The sequence below is a fragment of the Phyllostomus discolor genome, chromosome 6 (genome assembly GCF_004126475.2).
Source record: "Phyllostomus discolor isolate MPI-MPIP mPhyDis1 chromosome 6, mPhyDis1.pri.v3, whole genome shotgun sequence".
NCBI lineage: Eukaryota > Metazoa > Chordata > Mammalia > Chiroptera > Phyllostomidae > Phyllostomus > Phyllostomus discolor.
The window spans coordinates 168449043-168469527 of NC_040908.2; the positions used below are offsets into that span (position 1 = coordinate 168449043).

At 66.0% G+C, this 20485-nt stretch overlaps 1 protein-coding gene across 9 annotated transcripts in view; it reads left to right on the forward strand.

The window, feature by feature from the left end:
- The window catches only part of ANO1 (anoctamin 1), a 140044-nt gene that overhangs the window by 77792 nt on the left and 41767 nt on the right, over nt 1–20485 (forward strand). For 6 of the 9 annotated variants that reach the window (XM_036029815.1, XM_036029814.1, XM_036029818.1 and 3 more), the window contains 6 exons: nt 8119–8217; nt 9186–9337; nt 10765–10819; nt 13878–13929; nt 16158–16223; nt 16735–16790. In XM_036029815.1, the coding sequence (XP_035885708.1) occupies nt 8119–8217; nt 9186–9337; nt 10765–10819; nt 13878–13929; nt 16158–16223; nt 16735–16790 (480 nt within the window). The remainder of the gene's footprint in view (nt 1–8118; nt 8218–9185; nt 9338–10764; nt 10820–13877; nt 13930–16157; nt 16224–16734; nt 16791–20485) is intronic. The other 3 variants (XM_036029816.1, XM_036029822.1, XM_036029821.1) reach the window with 1 other exon arrangement.

Sequence of the window (20485 nt, forward strand, 5' to 3'; positions counted from 1 at the left end):
GGGTTACAGAGACTGAGAGGCTTTGCGGTTTGGGGAATCAGATAGCCTGGAGAGAACCCACTCATGCAGTCTCACCCACGGTGCAGCGACACCCGGGGCTCACGTTCACTCTCCCGGGGAGGAAAACCCACGGAGTCCGTGAGGTCCTCACCCACTCAGGGACGCCCGCAGCTGAGGGACCGTGGGGCTCTGAAGCAGGTGTCTGACCCCCCACACTGTTGGCAGCATCTGAGATTTAGCAGCATCTCTAGCCAGTAGCACCCCCACATCGTGCAACACAGAATGTCCCCAAACATTGCTGAATGTCCTGCTCATGTTGAGTGGCGCTACTTTAAAGGCTGGGGGTAGGGGGCAAAGGGAAAAGGGGGAGCTGAGGGGAGAGAAGTGGGGCAAATAAAGAAGGGCCCCCCGGGTGCCATGGCAGCCCTTCCGGAGCTGTCTGCCGGCCCAGCCCCCTGAGGCCGTGTCCAGGAAGGAGGGTGGTGGTCCCCCCGGAGGCACAGACGGGGCCCACCTTCGCTCCCCGAGGGGCCGGGTGTGCTGTGCCGTGCTGCTCCTGAGGAGGGTGGGCTGTGAGTCCCCTGCAGAGGGCCCCCCACCCTGTGCTAGGCTTTTACCCTGAGTCCGGAGGCTTGGTGTGGCAGAGGCATCCGGTGGTGATGAGAAGGCAGCCTGGCCCCGGGCACCATGGGGGCTGGTTCTCAGGAACCCACACTGTTAATGTCCCGGGGCGGCCGTAGCAAAGACCACCAGCAGGGGAGGGAGGCACGATACAACACAGATGCGTTCTCTCCCAGTCCCGAAGGCCCCGGCTCTGGGGGCCGCTCCTTCCCCCCTCCCTCCTCCAGCCTCTGGGGCTCCAGGCGTCCCTGGGCCAAGGCCGAGATATTTCCCACGGGGGGACACTCTGCCCGTGTGCATCTCCATGGGCATCTCCTCTTCTCAGAGAGTCACTGTTGTCAGGCTTAGGGCCCACGCTATGTAGCACAAGGTCATGCTAATGTGGGTACATCTGCAAGGACCCATTTCCCAGTAAGGCCCCCTCCAGTCCCAGGTGTGCTGTCCAGCGGCCTGGTCAGAATTCGGGACTGCTTAGCAGGTCTGGGGTGGGCCCGGGACGGTGCTTCTGGCCAGCTCCCAGGGCGCGGGGAGGCCGCTGCCCACCGGCCCACGCTCGAAGGTGTGAGCAGTGTGCAGGCTGTCTTCTGTACGTGCCAGCAGACGCCTCCTGGCGTGCAAGCCCCAGACCCACTGTCGGCCCCTAGAGGTGGCCTGGACACAGAGCCCGGCCCTGGGTGCACTGAGCCGGGAGTTTGTGCAGTAGGAGGGACGGTGTCTGGGAATGTGCCAGCGGCTGGACACGCAGGGACAGCACTGTCGATGGCCCCTGTGTGTGTGCAGACAGACAAAGGTTGGTCCTCGGCTGTGACCGCGGGGCCCCCATCCGCCCAGTCCCCACCGACCGCCCTGGCCCAGGCCCTGTGCGCTCGGAGAAGCCAGACACCTGGAGGACAGAGGCCCTGGGTGACCCTTTGTCACCTTGACCCAGAGGACAGCCCCGAAAGATTTCACACAGGAAGGGTCTTACAGGGGTCGCATGTAGAGACCCCCCAGGACAGCACGCACAATGGGGCAGGACAGGGGGAAAGATTCACTGAGGCAGGAGGCCCAGCGTCCCTCCTGAAGGAAAGCACCGCCCCCTGCTGCCTGGCCCCGCCCCCGGCCCTGCCGTGGCCCCGCCCCCGGCCCCGCCCCCACTCCAACAGCGTTGAGCCCGGAGAAACCGGGCAGGAGCAGCTTGTGGCGGGCCTGTCTCCCCACAACTGGAACCCATCAGCGTTTTTCAAGTCCAGCCTCAAAGCCCGCTGGACATTATTTATGTCCCCGGGTCGTTGCTGGGAAGGCCACACACGGACATCCTGGCTGCATGTGCTGGGGGCGGCTGAGGCCCACGCTGCCCTTAGGGTGACCCTGACCCCGGCTTTGGCGGCACCTCGAAGGCCGCGGACACTGCAACCCTGTGAAGTCTGTCCGCCTTCACGCTGCCGTCTGGAGCCCAGCCGGGCGCCCGGCTGGCTGCTCGGGGTCCCTCCCGCCGAGCCGGCGTGGCCCCTCGGCAGCATCTGCGTTTCGTCTCCGTCGTGGTGGGCGGGCGTTCCTGCCGAGGGACAAGCAAGGGGGGGCGGAGCGGGAGAGAGTGGGGGCAGCTTGCAGACGGAGCTTCATGTGCAGGGCGCAGGCTCAGAGACCCCACGCAGTCTCAGGCCCCCTCGGCCACTTTCTGGCTGAACAACCATGGGCAAGGGGCAAGGGGCTTCCCCCACACACACACCCTCCCACCTTGGCCGTAGGTTTTCCCATCTGTGAGGCGGAGGTGAGGGAGTTCCCTCCTGGAGAAATGGTGGGCAAGGGCGGCCCTTCTTCCCGCCTGGGAATCAGCAGACAGATCGGGGGAGGGGTCTCCCTGCAGGTGGAGGCGCTGCCAGGTGACGGGCAGGGGCAGGGCCAGCAGGGTTGTTTCGGGCAGCCTCCAGCTGAGGCCTCCAGCAAACGGGCAGGTGTCCCTGGCGGTGCTGGCACGTGGCTCGCTGTGGTGACCAGCCAGGCCCTCAGCACCGGAGGGGGTGGGTGGGGTGGGCCCTCCTCACAGCCCCCGGCATTGGGGGTGTGTGGGGGGGCGGTCCTCGACTTTGAGGAGCCTGGTCTCATCCCACCATCTCCATTCGTAAGAACAAATGAGTGACAAACGTTTTAGGGGGGGACTTGCCACTTTGGAAGCAAGCCCCACCCCGCCCCGTGGGAGCTGCCCAACCCCACCGTATGCGGGTGGCCCCAGGGGCTGGTCCCTTTAAAGGTGGAAAGGACGCAGCTGAGGCTGTGGGAGGCGAAGCAGGGAGACCCAGGCCGCAGGGCCTGGCGGGGGCAGGGCTAGCTCTGGAGCCTGGGTCCTGGCCACCAACCCCGTGCTCTGTGCCCTGAACCGTGCAGTCTCCAGCCACCCCCTCGCTCTCCCCCACCCCAGTGCCTGCCTGGTCGGCCTCTGCCATGGAGGGATGTGCGGGGCAGCCGGCCCAGGCCTGAAGCTGTCAGCTCTCCGTCCCTGATCCCACCAGCACACACTCGTTTCTCTGGCACTAAAGGCTTTTTGTCTTTGAGTCTTCTGCTGAGGCTTTTCACACGCCCACCCGACTTCCGTTGGGCCTGTCTCGGTTTGTGGAAACACGTTTCTCTTAGAATGTACTCCGGACATGCCTTTTAAAGCCGAGTCTTCGGAGACCCTCAGAGGTGGCCGCCCCAGTCCGCCCAGGTCCCTGCTGGGCCGCTCTGGCTGCAGTCCTCATGTCCTCGTGTGTCTCCGGCCCCGGTGCCCCCGCATCGACCTGTTCTGGCTCATCGGGCATCTGCCAGCCAGCTGCTCCCCCGCTGGTGGCTTGCAGTCGGGCACCGGAGTGTCTGCACCACGGAAATGGGCAGATGCCGCAACCGGGGACCGAGGATGGCTTGGTTTTCCTCTCGGGAGAGCCAGGAGGCCTCGCGCCCCGCCCCCCCCCTCCCCCCCCCCCCCCCGCTCTGCCCCACCTGTCTTGCCTCGAGGGGCTGAGTATTTTCTTTCTTTCTTTTTTTTCTTTTTCTTTTTTAGAGAGGGAAGGGAGGGAGATAGAGAGAGAGAGAGAGAAACATCAATGTGTCGTTGCTGGGGGCCATGGCCTGCAACCCAGGCATGTGCCCTGGCTGGGAATCGAACCTGCGACACTTTCGTTCGCAGCCCGCGCTCAATCCACTGAGCTACGCCAGCCAGGGCGAGGGGCTGAGTATTTTCAAACTCGCCTGTTGGGTTTGTCATTCCCGCGGTGACACTTCATTTCTGGAGGTTCTGTCAGGTTCGTGGGCACGTCGGCTGTGTGCTGTCCTGGTTCCCCGCCCCCCACAGAGCCTTTCTGGTTTATCGCCCGCCTGACCCTTTCAGAACCCAAGGCCGTCTCCTGTCCGGGCGGGCCTGGCTCTCCCGTCCACTGGCCACCACCCTCGCAAAACCCTCGGGGGGTCCCCAGGGCCTGGGATGAGATCAGAAAGTGCCTGTGATCAGAAAGACTTGGCGCGTGGTCATCCACATCAGGGCGTTCCGGACCGAACCACCTTGAACCAACATTCTGGGTCTAGTGGGGCCGTGACCTTTGGGGGCCAAGGCTCACAGGTGGCTGTCACCCCCTCTTGTACCTTCCCTTCTGGTCTGCTCACACCGGGACCTCGGTCCTTACAATCCCCTGGGTCACCGGAAAGTGTCATCGCGTCGGGCCCAGCTCTACGGGGTCTCCTGTTGGACTCCCCACCTTCCGAGGGTCTGGGGCTGAAACAGCATCTCCCCCCCACCCCCACGCTCCACACTCCACGGCTGGGTCACTGGCTGCCCCTGGGTCCCTCCTCGGGGCGTGGCAGTCCTGCCGTCTTCTCAGCCCTTCAGCGACATCAAGGCCATGACGCTGGTCACATTTACGTATTTTATTCGGCCCAACATTTTCTGTCGTTTGCCGTGGGAGGTGGGTCTGAGTGACCAACCAGCCCGTCCCGGGCGGGGCCAAGAGGGAACCGTGTCTGCTGACCTGGGTACCGTTCATTCCTTGAACCGGCCAGGCCCTGGGGGCCAGAGCCCGGGCCCAGGGCTGGGGGGAGGCTGCCCCAGCAGGTCCCTGCGCCCACTCTGGGCCCCCACAGAGCCAGCGGCTGTTGGGTCCCAGTTTCTCTTGAGGTAAGTCGAGACGGCGCCGTGATGGTGCAACAGTGCCCAGCGTGCCCGCGCCCGGGCGGTGGGCAGCTGCCCCGCCCCGGCGGCCTCTCCACGCAGACCCCGGCCCTGGCTGGGAGCGTCTCCTGCTGCCCACCCAGGAGCCATCGGGGGGAGTGTGGCATGGGCATTTCTGGGCCAGCCCCCTGGGGCGGGGGGAGCGACAGGCCTTCCCTGCGCCTCATTGGTGTGTTGACATGGGCTCGGGACACCTGCCGGGAGGTCGGGGAGAGGACGGTGTGAGGGTCCGGATGCCAGTGTCACCGGAAACCTGCCTGGCCCTGAGGGACCAGCGGGGACACGACACTGAGCGTCCCGGGACGTCAAAACCTATTCGCTGCAGGGAATTCGAACCTTCCCGGCGGGCGGCCCAGGGGTTCCAAGTGCTGGGTCCAGAGGAGGCCTGCGCCCCCTCCTCGGGCCTCCTGACCCCTGAGGCGAGGGTCGTGTCTCCATGGGAACTGAGGAAGCTGAGGACAGCGAGAGAGGGAATGTGCCTCCTGGTGGTCAGGGCCCCCAGCCGAGCCCCAGGGCTCCCATCTGACCCTAACCCCGGGCAGCCACATCCAGGGTCCGAGTCGGTGTGGGGGGGCGCACTGGAGGGGCTCCCAATTCCCTGGGTTCAGGACTTTGCACCCACAGCAAAAGTCACCCTCGGGGCACGAGGCAGCCTGCGGGGTGAGGGTGGGAGTGAGGAGGCGGTGCTGGCTGGGGCCCTGGGCAGCCAAGGGCCCCCAGAAAGGGCCACGCTCTGCCCTTATTGATGTGAACCTTCCAGCAATTTCCGAGTCTGCACTTCACCACGGTAGGGGGCCACGGATGGGTCCAGGAGCGTGCCGTCCCGCCAGGGACTTAGAAGGTCCAGGGAATGTTGAGGGACGGCTGGGCATCCTCGGCCGCCACGAAAGGGCCACGGACAAGCTCCACCTCCAGAAAGGAAGATGCCGGAGACAGTTCTGGGCAGGCCAGGCTCCCCAAGGGGGGGCTCAGAATGGGGGTTTGCACACGTTAGGCTGTGCCGGGAGGACTCTGCACCGAGGGGAGCACCCTCGGCCTGCCCTCCCACCCCATCTGGTCGGTGGCCCCGTCTGAGCCCTGACCCTGTCCCCCACGGAGCCCCCGCACAACCGCGGTGGCTCTGGCCCTGGCCGGTCAGCGGCCTCCAAACCCCCCAGCTCGACCAAGGTCCCTGCTCTGGGGCCTCCGGCTGTTGGGGAAGGGCCCCTGCCCCTCCCGGTCTCACGGCCTCTCCCCGGGAGCCAGGGGCAGGCGGCCACCGGGCACCACCGTGCTTCCAAACGCCCGTGCGTGTGCTTGCCCAGCCGGTCCCGTGACCCCGTTCCCGAGTCCGCCCGCGGTCTCCCTGGGAGAGACCCCGCCGCTCACGTCGCCAGAGGAGCGTGCTTTCCCAGGGAGGCGGGCCGCAGCGCGGGCCCCCCACCACCCCCGAGAGGAATCTCCGCGTGCCGGCGGCGGGTGTATTTTGGGTCTGTGCGTGCGGACGGGCCGTGCACGGAAGTAACCCCGTCGGCAGGGGAGGAGGACGGGCCCCGCCCCACGTGGGCTGCCCGAGGTCGCCTCCCTGCTCGGGGCGCCCCGCAGTCAGGGGGGCCGGGGGCTCGGTGCCCTCTCGGTCGGACCTCTTCTGCTGGCCGGGGACCCGGGAAACCTCGCGGGTCTCTGCCGTTTGTTGTGAGGACCGCCGTGCCACGCACACCCTGGCCGTCTCGGGCGGCTGGCAGGTCTGTGTGCGTGGCCTGCGCCTTCGGTGAGGAAGCGTGTCGTCGCCACGCCAACGCCGTTCACCTGGACACGCAGGTCGAGGGGGCACGGAGGGAAAAGGACACGGGGCCGCACGGCCTGCTGGTAACACGGGCGCCCACGTCTGCTGCCCGCGTGACGCTGGGCCCCACCCCCCACCCGCAGCCTGACTGGGGGTGACGTAGACCCAGAATCGTGTGTATCTAAAGCGCACAGCCTGACGGCTGAGTACACACTGCGTCGTGGGAGAGTTTCCAAGATCCACGTCGTCAGCCTGTGCGTGGTTGCCTCCCACGGTGTCGCTGTGTGCGTGCACGTGCTGCCCGTGTGCACTCGCGTGTGTGGCTTCCGACCACACTCAAGCACGCGATCCTGCGAGGGTTAGATCCTCAGAACCTAACCTCCTCATAACGGACAGTCCGGAGGCTCCCACCACGCCCCTCCCCCTGCTCCTGCCTCCCCACCCCCCTGTGTCCCCCACCCCGCTCTGCTCCCTGCTCCCATGAAATTGGCTTTTGTTTTGTTTTGTTTTTTGAGATTTATTTCACGTGTACATGGGATCGCAGAGTCTTTCTCTCTCTGGCTTGTCTCTCTGAAGCATCACGTGCCCCAGGCCCACCCACGTTGTCACGAAGGGCAGCGCTTCCTCCTTTTGTGTAATAACCCTACTGTGTGCGTGGGCCGGACCTTCTTTATCCGCTCGTCTGTCGGGGGGCACTCGGGTGGCTTGCACCTCGTGGCTGCTGTGAGTGGCGCTGCCGTGAACGTGGGGGTGTGGGTGCGTCTTCCAGGTCCAGACTCACAACCTTTACATGCGTTCCCGGCAGTGGGGCTGCCGGACCCCGAGTGGTCCTCCTCGTCCTCGGGTTCCGAGGAGCCCGGGCCGGGACGCGCTCGCCCCAAGCCTGGGTGCTCCCACCTGTGAATGGGGCCGTGGCGGGGCCTCTCGCAGCCCCCGGCCGGGCAGCACTGAAGCATCCCCGTCCCTCAGACCCGCCGCCCCGGGAGAAGGGCCGTGTCCGGCTCACAGCAGCTCAGTCAGGGGGCAGCCTGGAGCCCGGGCGCCGCACCAGGCTGGCTGCTCACGCACACGGGAGGATGGGACAGGGAGAGGTGTGGCCTGACCCCACGGAGGGGGGTGCCCAGAGGGGCCGTCTTCCCCACCACCTCCTCGTCCCCACTCCAGGGTGAGGGGGCGCCGAGTCCATGTGGGTGGGGGCCAGGGGGCTCTGTGCTCTCTGAGGGCTTCCTCTGTGGCCGCTGCTCGGGGGGCTCTCAACTCAGTCCCCCGAAACTCTTCCAGGTGCTTGGGGTCCGGGACCTCCCTCCAGGCCCCCCTGGCTCTCCTTCGGTGGTTCTGAAAGACTCGTCCACCCGCAATCCCTCGTGCGCCCTGCACGGAGGGAACTCGGAGAGCCGTGGAGAGGGGCCAGTGGGGGACGGGAGGGAGCCACCCTGCGCAGCAGCTCCCGACAGCCTGCAGGTGCCGGTGGGCACAGAGGCGAGAGTGGCCTCCAGCCGTGTCTGCGCTGGCTGACTTGGGCCTCCCCTCCCCCCTCCCCCTCCTCCCCCAGACGAAGATCCACGGGGTGGGATTCGTGAAGATCCACGCGCCCTGGAACGTGCTGTGCAGGGAGGCGGAGTTCCTGAAGCTGAAGATGCCGACCAAGAAGGTGGGTGGGGGGGGACGCGTCTGCCCCGAGGCCGGTCTCTGGGCCGAGGGCTGCCCGGCGGATGCCTCTGCCAGGTGTCGCCAGGAGGCTCTGCATCCCCGGGAAAGCCAGTGGCTGCTGGTCCCTGCAGAGACCTGCAGCCCAAGCCCCGGGGAGGTGGCACAGGCGGGCGCCACGGGCCTCGCTGTGTGCGATACAAACGCCGGTCCCCTCCCCGCCCCGGAGTCTCAGGAGCGCGGTCTCTCGGCGGCCGGTCCACGGGAATCGTTTCAGTCACAGCTCCCAGTGGACGGGGTGTTTTCTTTTTTTTTCTTTTCTTTTTTTTTTAAGATTTTATTTATTTATTTTTAGAGAGGGAAGGGAGAGAGAGAGAGAGAGAGAGAGAGAGAAACATCAATGTGCGGTTCCTGGGGGTCATGGCCTGCAACCCAGGCATGTACCCTGGCTGAGAATCGAACCTGCAACACTTTGGTCCGCAGCCCACACTCAATCCACTGAGCTACGCCAGCCAGGGCTGGGCGTTTTCTCACTAATCTCTGGAAACCATGAGGCTCCGGCGCCTGTGCAGCTCCAACAGCCAGCGGGGCACCCCTGAGGCTTAGCTGGGCGTCGGGGTTTCCTGGGTGAGGCCAGAGGAGGGGAGGGAGTGTGCCAGAGCTAAGTCACCCCGGCATCTCAAGTCCACGGGATCCTTGGGAGTCCTTCTCCCGGAACAAAAGGGAAGTTCGGAGGAGGTTTTCGGCAACGTGCTATTGTCGCTCTCTCGGGGGGTGGCGGCGGGCCCCTCCCGAAACCGCAGGGGCTTTCCGGGTTTATCTGGAACCCGGGCGTGCAGGGCAGCGGGTCCCGGCACGGCACTCTCAGGGCCGGCCATCTCAGGAGGGTGGGACGGCTCCGGGACCGGCTGAGATGAGGGTCGCGGCTCAGCTGATGACCCGGGGCCCCCCCTCGCCCTGGTCTGTCCGCAGCTGTATCGCATGAACGAGGCCCGGGGCCTGCTGAAAAAGATCAACTCCGTGGTCCAGAAAATCACGGCCCCCATCCAGCCCAGGGTGGCGGAGCACAGGCCGCAGTCGGTGAAGAGGCTGTTCTACGCCTTCTCCAGGGAGAAGCAGCACCTGTAAGTGGGGGCCCCAGCCCCTCCCCCGCCGCCGTGGCCCAGGACGGGGCAGACACAGGGTGTGGGGCCCCCTCACCCTGTGGGGGCATTTCCACCCCCTCCCCAGCCTGTCCGCAGAGGAACTCAGGTCCTCGGGCACAGCAGAGGCCCTGGCCAACGCTTTCTAAGGTCACCGCTCACTGAGGAGTTAAGGGGGCAAAGAGTCTTGTTCCTCTGCCTGGTGACACTTAGGGACACTCTCAAGGTCACAAGTAGGGCCCGTGGGCCTTGGACCTCAGCCCCAAAGCAGCGGTCTGGGCGCCCTTCCCTCCGCCCGGCTCCGTCCCTCTCGGGACGTGCCCGAGGAGAGGGTGCGGTGGCTGGCGGCGGCTCTGTGAGCTCTCTCCGGGGGGCGGGGCGGGGAGGGACAGAAGCTGCAGAGCAGCCCCAGCTGGAGGCCCCGGCCCCAGGGACTCCGAAGCCGAGGCGTTGCCTGGCAGTGCTGTACCTGTTCTGGAAACTACCCCCCTTCCGGCTCCATCGGGGTGTGGCCACCTGGCCTCCGTGAGACCTCGGGGGGCAGACCTAGTGAGGGGGCTCGGGGACACAGTAGGGCATTGGTGGCCCGCTGTCAGGGCACCTGGTCACCCCTGTCCTCGTGGGGCGCGGAGACCTGGGCCTCCACCTGGCACGTGTGTTAGTCACAGGGCAGAGGTCTGGGGCCCCGCTCCCCGCGTGTCCCTGTCCTCCTGGGATGAGAAACAAGAACGAAAGGAGAACGTGGCCCCAGTCCCACTTCTGCCACCAGCCTCAGGGCAGAGCTCCGGGGCATTAGGGGGAGACCCTCCTCCTAGGAACCCCCTGCCCTGCGTCTCCCTGGCACCCCCTGCCTGGCCAGCCCAGGCTCACCTCCAGGCTCCGTGCAGAGAGACACCGCCCCCCACCCTCCCAGCTCTTGCTTGGGAAGCGGGTCACCTATGCCACAGGCGGCTCTGTGCCCTCGGAAGCGTTAGGCAATCTCCAGGTGGTCCCCAAGACCCCAGGACCAAAGCCACTTGGAAGGGGCGGGGGGTGATCTTCAGTACGGAGCGTCACGGCGAAACAGTGCCGTCCCCACCCCCGCAGTGCTGCGGCAGAGACCGAACCCAGCCCCCGGAGGGCGTCCTCCAAACCAGGCAGGACCCCCGCCGGGAGGTCTGAGCACGCTCCCCACCCCCGGGGGTCCCCAGCCTCCTGGAGGACTCTGTGGGGGGCGAGATGTGGGGTTGGGGGACTGACCCTGTCCAACGCCCTGCATCCGGCCACGCCTGGGCGGCGGGCAGACAGCTGCGCCAGTTTCCCGGCTGCCGCCACTCGGGGGACAGCGCAGTGCGGTTCGGGGGGGCCCCGGGGCTCAGGAGGGATGCCCCCAGCGAGCCTCTCCTCTCCCCCTTCCCGTGTTTCTGCAGCTTTGACCTGTCTGACAAGGACTCCTTCTTCGACAGCAAAACCCGGAGCACAATAGTGAGTACCCTCCGTCTGTGGGGATCGGGAATCGAGGGAGTCGCCGGCTGGCCAGCGAGGTGGCCCGCGGGGAAGGGACCGTAATTTCATTCCGGAAAAGCTCCCCAGGTGGAAGAGGCTCTAATTGTCTGCGACAGAAATAATTAGAATAATAAAACCGAGAGGGCTGCTAGGGGCCCAGGGGACCTCCCAGCCCCGGGTTGGTGGGGGGTGGGGAGTGGGCAGGGACCAGCAGGAGGGAGGGGAGGGGAGGGGGATTCAGGATTCCAGACCCCTCTGTGAGTCTGGTCTTTGCCCCAGTTCCCCGCTGGCCCCTGGCCGCCCCCTGTTGGGGGAGTCACAGCTCCCGGCAGTCACCCAGCCCCAGGCCCAGAGGTGGCCCCGCCGGCAGGGCAGGCGGGAGTGATGGGCGGAGGCGGCACCGCCGTGCGGATTGGGGCGGAGACCGGAGTCTTTGCCAGGTGCGTGCACCGAGGTCTGAGGTCTGACCGGGCCACCCTGCCCTGCCCGAGGTGTTGGTTCAGTGTTTCTCCACGGCCGCCACCCCGCCCGCCAGCCAAGCCGGGCCTGTACACGGCTCAGGACCTGGCTTTTATCTAAACACGACCAGAGCCTCTCAGCCCAGCGCCACTGAGCCGCAGCCACTGTCCCCTCTCCTCCCTGCCCAGAGAGCCCAGCCCGGCAGAGGGAGGGGGGCAGGGCTCGTCCCTGACCAGAGAGCTGCCCCAGGCACCACATCCTGAGCCTGGAAGGTGGCGGGCGAGAGACGGTGTGGCGGGCCACCTGGGCGTCGGGGACTCAGGGGCTGCAGACCTGGGGCCTGTCCACCTCCCCTCCGCCTCCCGGCCTCGTGGCTCCGGGAGTCACCGAGGCTGCGGGAGAGCCAGGCCCACACCGGCTTCCTGTGCCAAGGGCCTTGCGGGGGGGGGGCCTCCTCCGAGGGGCGCCTGCACCCCGCGCCGGGGACAGAGCCCCCGCTGTGACTTTCAGTGTACGGATCGGTTTCAGCCGTTAACTCCCATAGCGAGAGACACCGGTGCCGGTGCCGCGCAGGCTGACGTGCGTCCGCAGAGGGGAGCCTGGTCCCTGGGACGCCCACTGCTCGGGGGAGCCCTCTTCCCAGCCGTAAGCTGGGCGGTCCCCTTTCCTACGGCAGCGCGGTCAACTGAGTCACGAGCCTGTGTTTCAAGATGTGTGTGCACCCCAACTTTTTACATTATCGGGGGCTGCCGAAATGCTCCCCAGGCACAGGGCAGACACAGATGTGTTGCATTTGCTCTCGCTGTTGGGGAGGTGGCTGAGGTGGGGGGCGGGGGGGGGCACGGGACTCAGAAGCCCTTGTTCCCGTCTCATTGCGGATCTCCGTGGAACTGAGTCCCGTCCCCGATCCCCAAGTCCCAGGGGGCCACGCTGACGGGGGGTCCCTGTTGAGTGAACCGCCCATGACTCCAGCTACCTCCGGGGTGGGGTCACTTCTCCCAGAGACCCTGGAGGCCAGCTTGGCAGCTGCCCGCGCTCCAGAGGGGCTCTGTGGCGATCCACAGCGTTGCCCTCGGTCAGCCTGGCTCCGTGGTGTCTGAGTGACGACCGTGTCCGGAGCTGGAATGAGGTCGTGGTAGGCGGGTGGGCGTTGGGAATGGCAGGGAAGGAGCCGATGTGTTGGCCTTGGGACTGGGACCGTTAGCCTTGGGGCCCTAGGGAGCCATAGAAGGTTGTGGAACAAGGTTTAAGAGGAGGTCAGACCTGTCCCTTGGAGCTCACTGCCCGTGGCCGCCGTGGGAGGGCAGATGTTAAGTGGCTGCACAGCCGCAGCGGTGGCCGTGAATGGGGGTTGTGACTGTGCGTGGCTGGGAGGAGGCATTTATAGCAGAATCTGATTGGTCAGAAAGAGGCCACCGACTAGATTAGGGGGTGAAGGGAGGGAGCCAACCAAGTGGGCACTCCTTCATTCATTCATTCATTCGTTCTGTGGGCAGTGACCCAGCACCTGGCTTTCGCCCAGGACTGGGGGGCGGGGAAGCGGGGGGCAATAGGTAGGGCCGGCGGCGAAACGCACTCCGGGACAAGACCGCGGTGAGAAGGCAGAGCGACAGGAACGGCCGGTGCTCTGTGGCCTGCTGGGTCAGGTCCCTCTGCTCTGGATCTCAGGACGAGTGCGTCTGGAGGAAAGAACGGCAGGGAGGAGGCCCTGAGGTGTGGGACAGGGTTCGGTGGGCGAGAGGAGCGGGCGGGGGCCGGGCTCACCGGGACAGACGGGACGGGAAGAGGAGGCGATGGTCAGGTGGAGGGGCCACGGGAATGCCGGCTGTTGGCCTTGCGGGGGGAGTGGGACGGAGGAGGGCTGGGCGGGCGAGCGGTGCGCCCTCCTTCACACGTCTGTGCCGTGGGATCCATCATTGTCACCCCATTTTGCACCTGGGGAAACTGAGGCGCGAGGTGGCGAGGTAGCTTGCCCAACAGCCAGCGACCGGCGGAGCCTGCACTCAGACCCGGCTTGGTGGGCTCCTGAGGCCGCCAAGCGAGATGTTCCGTCAGTAAATGCATCACGAGCTGGGGTGCAGCGGGACCCTCAGGGGGGCTTCTGCCGGGCACCCCGTGCTCTGCTGCATCCTGACTGTGTCGAATGGCACCCTGAGACCCGCCTGCCCACCCGGGTTTCTGGAACATTCGTGGCTATACACCAGGAGTGGTCCTGTGGGCTGGGGCCTCGAGGCTCTGAACTCCAGCCCAGCTCTCAGCCAGAGGAACAGTGACCCGGCAGCAGGGCGCAGGGGACAGCACGGCAGGGAGTCGGTGCTTCCAGAAGGGGAGCCGGGCTCCTTCGAGAGCACACTGCTCATCCCCGAGCACGCCGGCCCCGACACTGACCACCGAGCGTCCTCAGCAGGGCTGGCTGCGGCCCCCGGAGAAGGGGGCGGGTCGTCGCAGGTCGCCATCCGGTCCCGCCCCTTCTCGGCGATCACACCCACACACACACACACACACACACACACACGGCCGTGCCCGCACGCCGCTGCGGCGGGAGTAACCGCCCACCCTGCTCTTGTCTCCGCACCAGGTCTACGAGATCCTGAAGAGAACCACGTGCACCAAAGCCAAGTACAGCATGGGTAAGGGCAGCCTCGGCACTCGACCTCCGCGCCGGCTCCCGGCGGCAATCTCACCTCCGAATTGTCTCCGTGGGGGGGTGGCTGGCCGGCTGGGGCGTCTTCTTCGGAGGGTTTTGATTTAAGCCTGATGGTGACGGTTTCGGAAGCAGAGCCGGCCTGGGCCGGGGTCTGCGGGGCAGTTTCGTGGCCCCGCCCCCGCTCCCCGGCACCCAGGTCTGACTGGCTTTGGCCCCGGGCGTTTCTGGTGGAGTCTGCGGCCTTCTCCGCCGCGTCCACCTCCGGCAGCGAACCCCGGCTGCTGGTCGCTGTGGGCTGACCGGGCGTCCCTGCCCTCCCTCGACTCTCACAGCCCAGCAGGAAGTAGCTAGGGTTCCAGCAGGGCGGCGGCCCCAAGCAGCACCCCAGGCCACGGGCAGCCAGACAGGTTCAAGGCCGGCCGGGCCAGCCCAGCCCCACGCCAGGCCTTGCTGGAAGGGGCTCCCCTCGACGGGCGCCTGCTTCTAGAACCTGCCGCAGAGCCGCCCCGGCTGGGCTCCTGGGGGCCGGGACGCAGCACAGCCCAGGCCACAGGTAGCACACCTGGCTGATTAAAGCGTGGGGAGGGGAGCACCCCTCCTGCCTGAGTCCCTTGCCCACGGCTGCAGGCCCAGTGGACACCCTGCAGCATTTCTGAGCCGAGGCCGCGGGGCCTTTCCTAGCCGACTGCCCTCCTTGAGCCGCGCTGTGCCCGCCGGGAGCCGTGCCGGCGGCGCAGAGGGTCGGGCTGGACGCGCTCCTGGGGTCCGAGGCAGTGGCTTGGGGCCGCTAGGTGGGTCAAGTAGGAGGGGAGTCCGTGCATCCGGGACCGGGAGTTTGGGCTCCCCTGCTTCTCGGGAGGAACCTCGGGGGCCGGGGCAGGAGAAGGAGTGACGTGCTCGGCTGGGGGTGGCCCGGGCTGGGCCCAGGTTGCAGGGTGGGGAGGGTGGCCCCTGCAGGGTCGGGCTGACTCAGGTCCCCCGGCCCGCATGACCCATGCCGGCCCCAGGGACACCCTTCTGGGCCCAAATCAGAGGGAGGGGGCCTCATCCAGGGGCCAAGAGGGGCCCAGGAGAGCCCTCCCCACAGGCCTTCCGTAGAGCAGGAGGCTGCAGAATGGCCCGGCACCCCAGCTGGGGGAGGAACGCCGTTCTAGCCCCTGGAGCTCGGTCTCCCTTAGGGCCCCTCCCCAAGGGGGTTCGCACGGTCTGGGCCCGGGCGCCCACCGGGGGTGCTCCCTGGGGTGGGCCCTCTGAGCTGGTTCCCAGCCCCCGATGCCCGAGCAGAGGGACCGGGGGCTCCTCTGCACCCCCGTGTCACGTTGGCGCCGTGTCCGGCGGCCCCGCTGGCCTCCAAGCCATCCGTTCACCACGAGCCCTGCGTCGGTCCCCCCTGCTCGCTGGGCCCCAGGTGCGCCCCGCCCCCAGGGCTCTCTGCTGTTCTGGGGAAGAAAGTAGAAGGTAAACAACCAGACACCGCAGGTCCCCAGGTCTCCGGGCCTTGCCGCGGTGGGGGGGGCGGGGGGCGGGGGGCGGGGCGTGCTGGCGCAGGCCCAGACCTGCGGGCGCTGAGGCCGAGGCCCGAGGCCCCAGGCCGTGTCCCGGACCAGACCGCACGCCCCTGTCTCACTCAGACGGGCTCAAGGGCTCTCACTCAAGAGCCCCGCCTCTGCCCGGCCCCGACTCCTCGGCGTCCCTCAGGCGCCCTGACCGCTCCAGATCACTACTCGAGGACACGGTCGGTTTTGAGTCCCCTGCCCGCCAGTTCCACCGTGGCGGAGCGTAGGCCACCGGGCCAACCACCGAAAACTCTGACCCATCGAAGCCCTAGAAAGCCCCTTGGGCCAGGCAGAGGGCTCTGGGACCAGCTTCACGGACGCCCCTCAGCCACGCCGGACCCCGCAGAAGCGTGCGAGGCAAGACCGGAGTGCCAGGCGCCCCCAGCACCAGGCACAGCCAGGCCCCGCCCTCGCCTCTCCCCGCGCGGCTCCTGCAGCCGCAGTCCAGGAGGGGCAGGTACGGTGGTGGTTACAGGGCGTCAGGGCAGGGCCTGGGGCCGCGCAGAGACCAACAGGAACGCCGGCCCCCGAAGGGGCGCCTTCTCCCCCTGCCCCCCTCCCCCGGAACACAGCTCTGACCCTCCTGGGCCCTCCTGCGTGTCACTGACCCTCCTGGGCCCTGCTGTGTGTCACTAATAGCCGGCTGTGTAAACAGGGCAAGGAGAGGGAAGAAAGAAGGACTCTGCCCTTTTAAGTAAGAGGCGAAAATGTGGTAAATACGGTAAGTGCCTCTGCCCCCGCGCGGGGGCCCGCAGGCCTCCTCTCTGGCTTCTCCAATCAAACCTAAAACCTAATTCCAAATTGTGCCTGTGTTTCTGACGCCGTCCGCGTGCCCGCCCGTACTTCCCCGTGATCCGGCTTTTCTAACCACTCAGAACCCATCTTTCCGGTCTGCAGGCTTGCCCTCCGGCAGGCGGGGTAGTCGGTGAGCCGCCGGTTTGGGGGTCCCTGCTCCCTCCTCGCCGCCACTTCCTCCTGGGGTTCCCTCTGTCTCTCCCCTGATTCTGCCACTGGAGCATGTGTTGGTCATCTAGTCGGACCCGGGGAGGAGGCCCCGCGGCAGGTGGCGGGGCGCTGTGCGGCCAGGTGCGGTGGCTCGCGTGGACGGAGTCCCCGGTGGCCGAGACGGTGCCGGGGGTCTCTGACGGGACACGCGGCAGCGGTGGCGGCAGCGGCGGCGGCGGCCGGACACCTGTCCGGTCCGTAATCCTCTCTCTGCCTTTCTTTTTAAGGCATCACGAGCCTGCTGGCCAACGGTGTCTACTTGGCGGCCTACCCGCTACACGACGTAAGTGACCTTGACACGCAGTCCATCTGGCGTCACCTGACTCCCCAAACCCCCACGGGCCACGCCCCCGGGAGCTCTAATTATCCTGCGGTCTGCGCTTCCTGCTCTGGCTCTTCTTTAAATGTCACCGCGCACAGGCCGGCTCTGTTCCCCCGAGTGGGGGCCGAGGAGCGACGGGACCCTCTGTTCCTGCAGACCAGCGCCGCCAGAGACACCTGTGGCAGAGACTGGCCCGGCTTTGTCTGGACCCTGTGGCCGACGGGCCCCTGACACATGCCCTGACCCCGTGCCTCGGTCTCCCCGCTCCACCCCGCCCTGCCCGGTTCTGGCAGAAGGACCAGGGCTCTGTGCGTGCGTGTCTCTGCAGAGCGAGCGGCCAGCTTCCTGAGCTGGATCTCCAAATCCCCCTGGGAGCCCCCTGACAAATATAGCCTGTGGCCGAGGCCGGTGTCGTCTTGGCTGGGGCGGAGGGAGGGAGATGATTCCTTGTTGTCTCCACGGAAACGGGGGCCAGAGTTCAGCGGGGTGCTGGGAACGGCCGTGGGGCCTGAGCAGTGTGGGAACCCCGGACACAGGACCTCGAACTCTCCCGGTGCGTGCTGCTGCACTGACTGGGGTCCGAGGAGCAGGAGGGAGAGAGAGGGTGGGCCTGGGGCGCCAGGGGCCGGACTCCCCCAGCCCCGGCCCCTCGCTCCAGTCCTCGGCAGCCCTCACGGGAGACGGCCCCTGGGTCTGCCCGAGCCTCAGGGTGCCCGCCTGAGATGGGGCAGAACGCCTGCCCTGCCCGTTGCCAGGGCCGGTGTGGCCGTCAGGGTGGACGCAGACACAAGAGGGTTTTCGGCAGCGCTGGACAGGCCGAGGGTTCCAGCCCCGTAGAGGGCTGCTCCCCGCCCCCCAATCCTAGGGCACTGACCGGCTCTCCATCCCCTCGCCCCTGGCAGTAGGGACCTGAGGCCAACCGGCCTTCTCACCGCGTGCCCTCGTGCAGGCTGCTGCTCCTTCTGCCACGCTCTGCCCGCCCCCCTCCCCGGGTGTCCCCAGCACATCCGCTTCCAGCCGTCCTGCTCCCCTGGTCCCCCACACCCGAGATCTCTCCCTCGCTCCTCTGGGCTTCTGATGCTCCCCGTCCCACCGAGACACCACTTAGCGGCCACCGTTCACGGCGTGTGCGTCTCACGAAAGCCCCCTGCTGGCGTAGCAGGTGCTCCGTAAACGTGGTGTCAGCGTGGGCTGGATCCAGTCGAGTTGCCTCGTCCTGGCTGGACGAATGTCTGAAGGGTGGGGCTTAGAGCCCGGCAGCTCCCGCCCTCACTCCTGGCTCCTCCCACAAAGCCAGCCCCCGGGTGGGGGGGGTCTCATTCACTCACACGGCCCACCCAGTCCTCAGGTGCCCAGCTGGGCAGCTCAGCCCCTGGGCTCCAGGGATGCAGCCCTGCCCAGCACCAGCCCCCCAGCTCTGTCAGTCTCCCTGCCTGTTTGGAGCCAGCCCTTTAAGTCTCGAAAGGGAACGGGGAGAAGCCAACCTTTCTGAGCACCTACTGTGTGCAAACAACCAAATTTAGTAGGAGCTTTATCTTATTTGATTTGGAGACCTGGAAAGAGTTAGTAACTCACCTGAGGTCCCACAGCCCCCGGGTGGGGGAGGGGCCGGGACCAGAGGCCAGCCCTCTGACCCCGCACTGCGCCTCTGTCCCCGGAGGCCGAGTGCGCCCTCCTCTCGTCCTCACCACGTCGGGCCAGTCGCCGAGCCTGTGTGCAGTTTACACAGACTGCTCCCACCTCACAGGCGGGGAAACCGAGGCAGGAGCCACTGGGGCGGACAGCCAAGGAGCGGAGCCCCGACCCCAGACCCCTGGGTTCCTTCCAGACAGATGATGGACTTGGGGAGTCCCGAGGGGTGCAGAATTTCACCTCTGTGAATTTTCTATGCCATCGGGGGACACCCGTGTCCTTACGTACTGGCACCGATGTTCACACGTCACCCTGAGCCGGGCCAGGTGCGCCCTGTGCTCTTCCACAGAGAACGCTGCCCACAGCGAGGGCGCACCCTCGCCCCTGGTTGGCGGCGTAGGGGGCTGCGCGGGCACCGTGTACCCCTGGCTCCGAATCTCCCGTCCCCCGTGTCGCTCACCGCTGCGTTGTCTGACGTCTCTGCTCCCCACCCTCTGCCCCCGGGCTGACCTGCATTCACTTACTCACTCACCCATCCATCCACTCACCCATCCACTCACCCATCCATCCACTCACTCACCCATCCACTCACTCACCCATCCACTCACTCATCCACTCACTCATCCATCCACTCACTCATCCATCCACTCACCCATCCATCCACTCACTCATCCATCCACTCACCCATCCACTCACTCACCCATCCACTCACCCATCCATCCATCCACTCACCCGTCCATTCATTCACCCGTCCATCCATCCACTCACTCGTCCATCTACTCACCCATCCATCCACTCACTCGTCCATCCATCCACTCACCCATCCACCCATCCACTCACCCATCCATCCACTCACTCATCCACTCACTCACCCATCCACTCACTCATCCATCCACTCACCCATCCACTCACTCACCCATCCACTCACCCATCCATCCATCCACTCACCCATCCATTCATTCACCCGTCCATCCATCCACTCACCCATCCACCCATCCACTCACCCATCCATCCACTCACTCATCCACTCACTCATCCATCCACTCACCCATCCACTCACTCACCCATCCATCCATCCACTCACCCATCCACTCACTCACCCATCCATCCACTCACCCATCCATCCATTCATTGATCCATCCATCCATCCACTCACCCATCCATCCATTCATTGATCCATCCATCCATCCACTCACCCGTCCATCCATTCATTGATCCATCCATCCATCCACTCACCCGTCCATCCATTCATTGATCCATCCATCCATCCACTCACCCGTCCATCCATTCATTGATCCATCCATCCATTCACTCACCCATCCATCCATCCACTCATCCACTCACTCACCCATCCATCCATCCACTCATCCACTCACTCACCCATCCATCCATCCACTCACCCATCCACTCACTTGTCCATCCATTCACTCATCCATCTACTCACCCGTCCATCCACTCACCCACCCATCCATCCACTCACCCATCCATGCATCCACTCACCCACCCATCTACCCACTCACCCATCCATGCATCCACCCATTCACCCATCCATCCACTCACCCATCCATCCATCCACTCACCCATCCATCCATCCACTTACCCACCCATCCACCCACTCACCCATCCATCCACTCACCCATCCACCCATTCACTCATCCATTCATTCAGCGAGAACACATGTGGATAAGGTTTGGGTGCGGATCCTGGCCCAGGACACCCGCCGAGACGGCGTGTGCTCGGAGCGGGACCACTGGGAGGGCTCCGGGATCAGCGAGTCCGCTCCAGGAGAAGGGCTTCGGCATTTCCGTTGTCCGCTCAGCAGTGTTTGGGCTTCACTCCTGGTGGGCACCTACCCCCCACCCACAGTTGCCTGCTAACTGGCCTCTGCCTAGAGGAGGTGCTGCCGGGTCCCTGCAGCTGTCTCAGCCACGAGCAGAACCGCCGGGCAGGGCCAGAGGCCGGCTGGGGGCAGGGGGGCTCTTTGCAGACTCCGGAGGAAATTGTCTCAACCGTCCTGGGAGCAT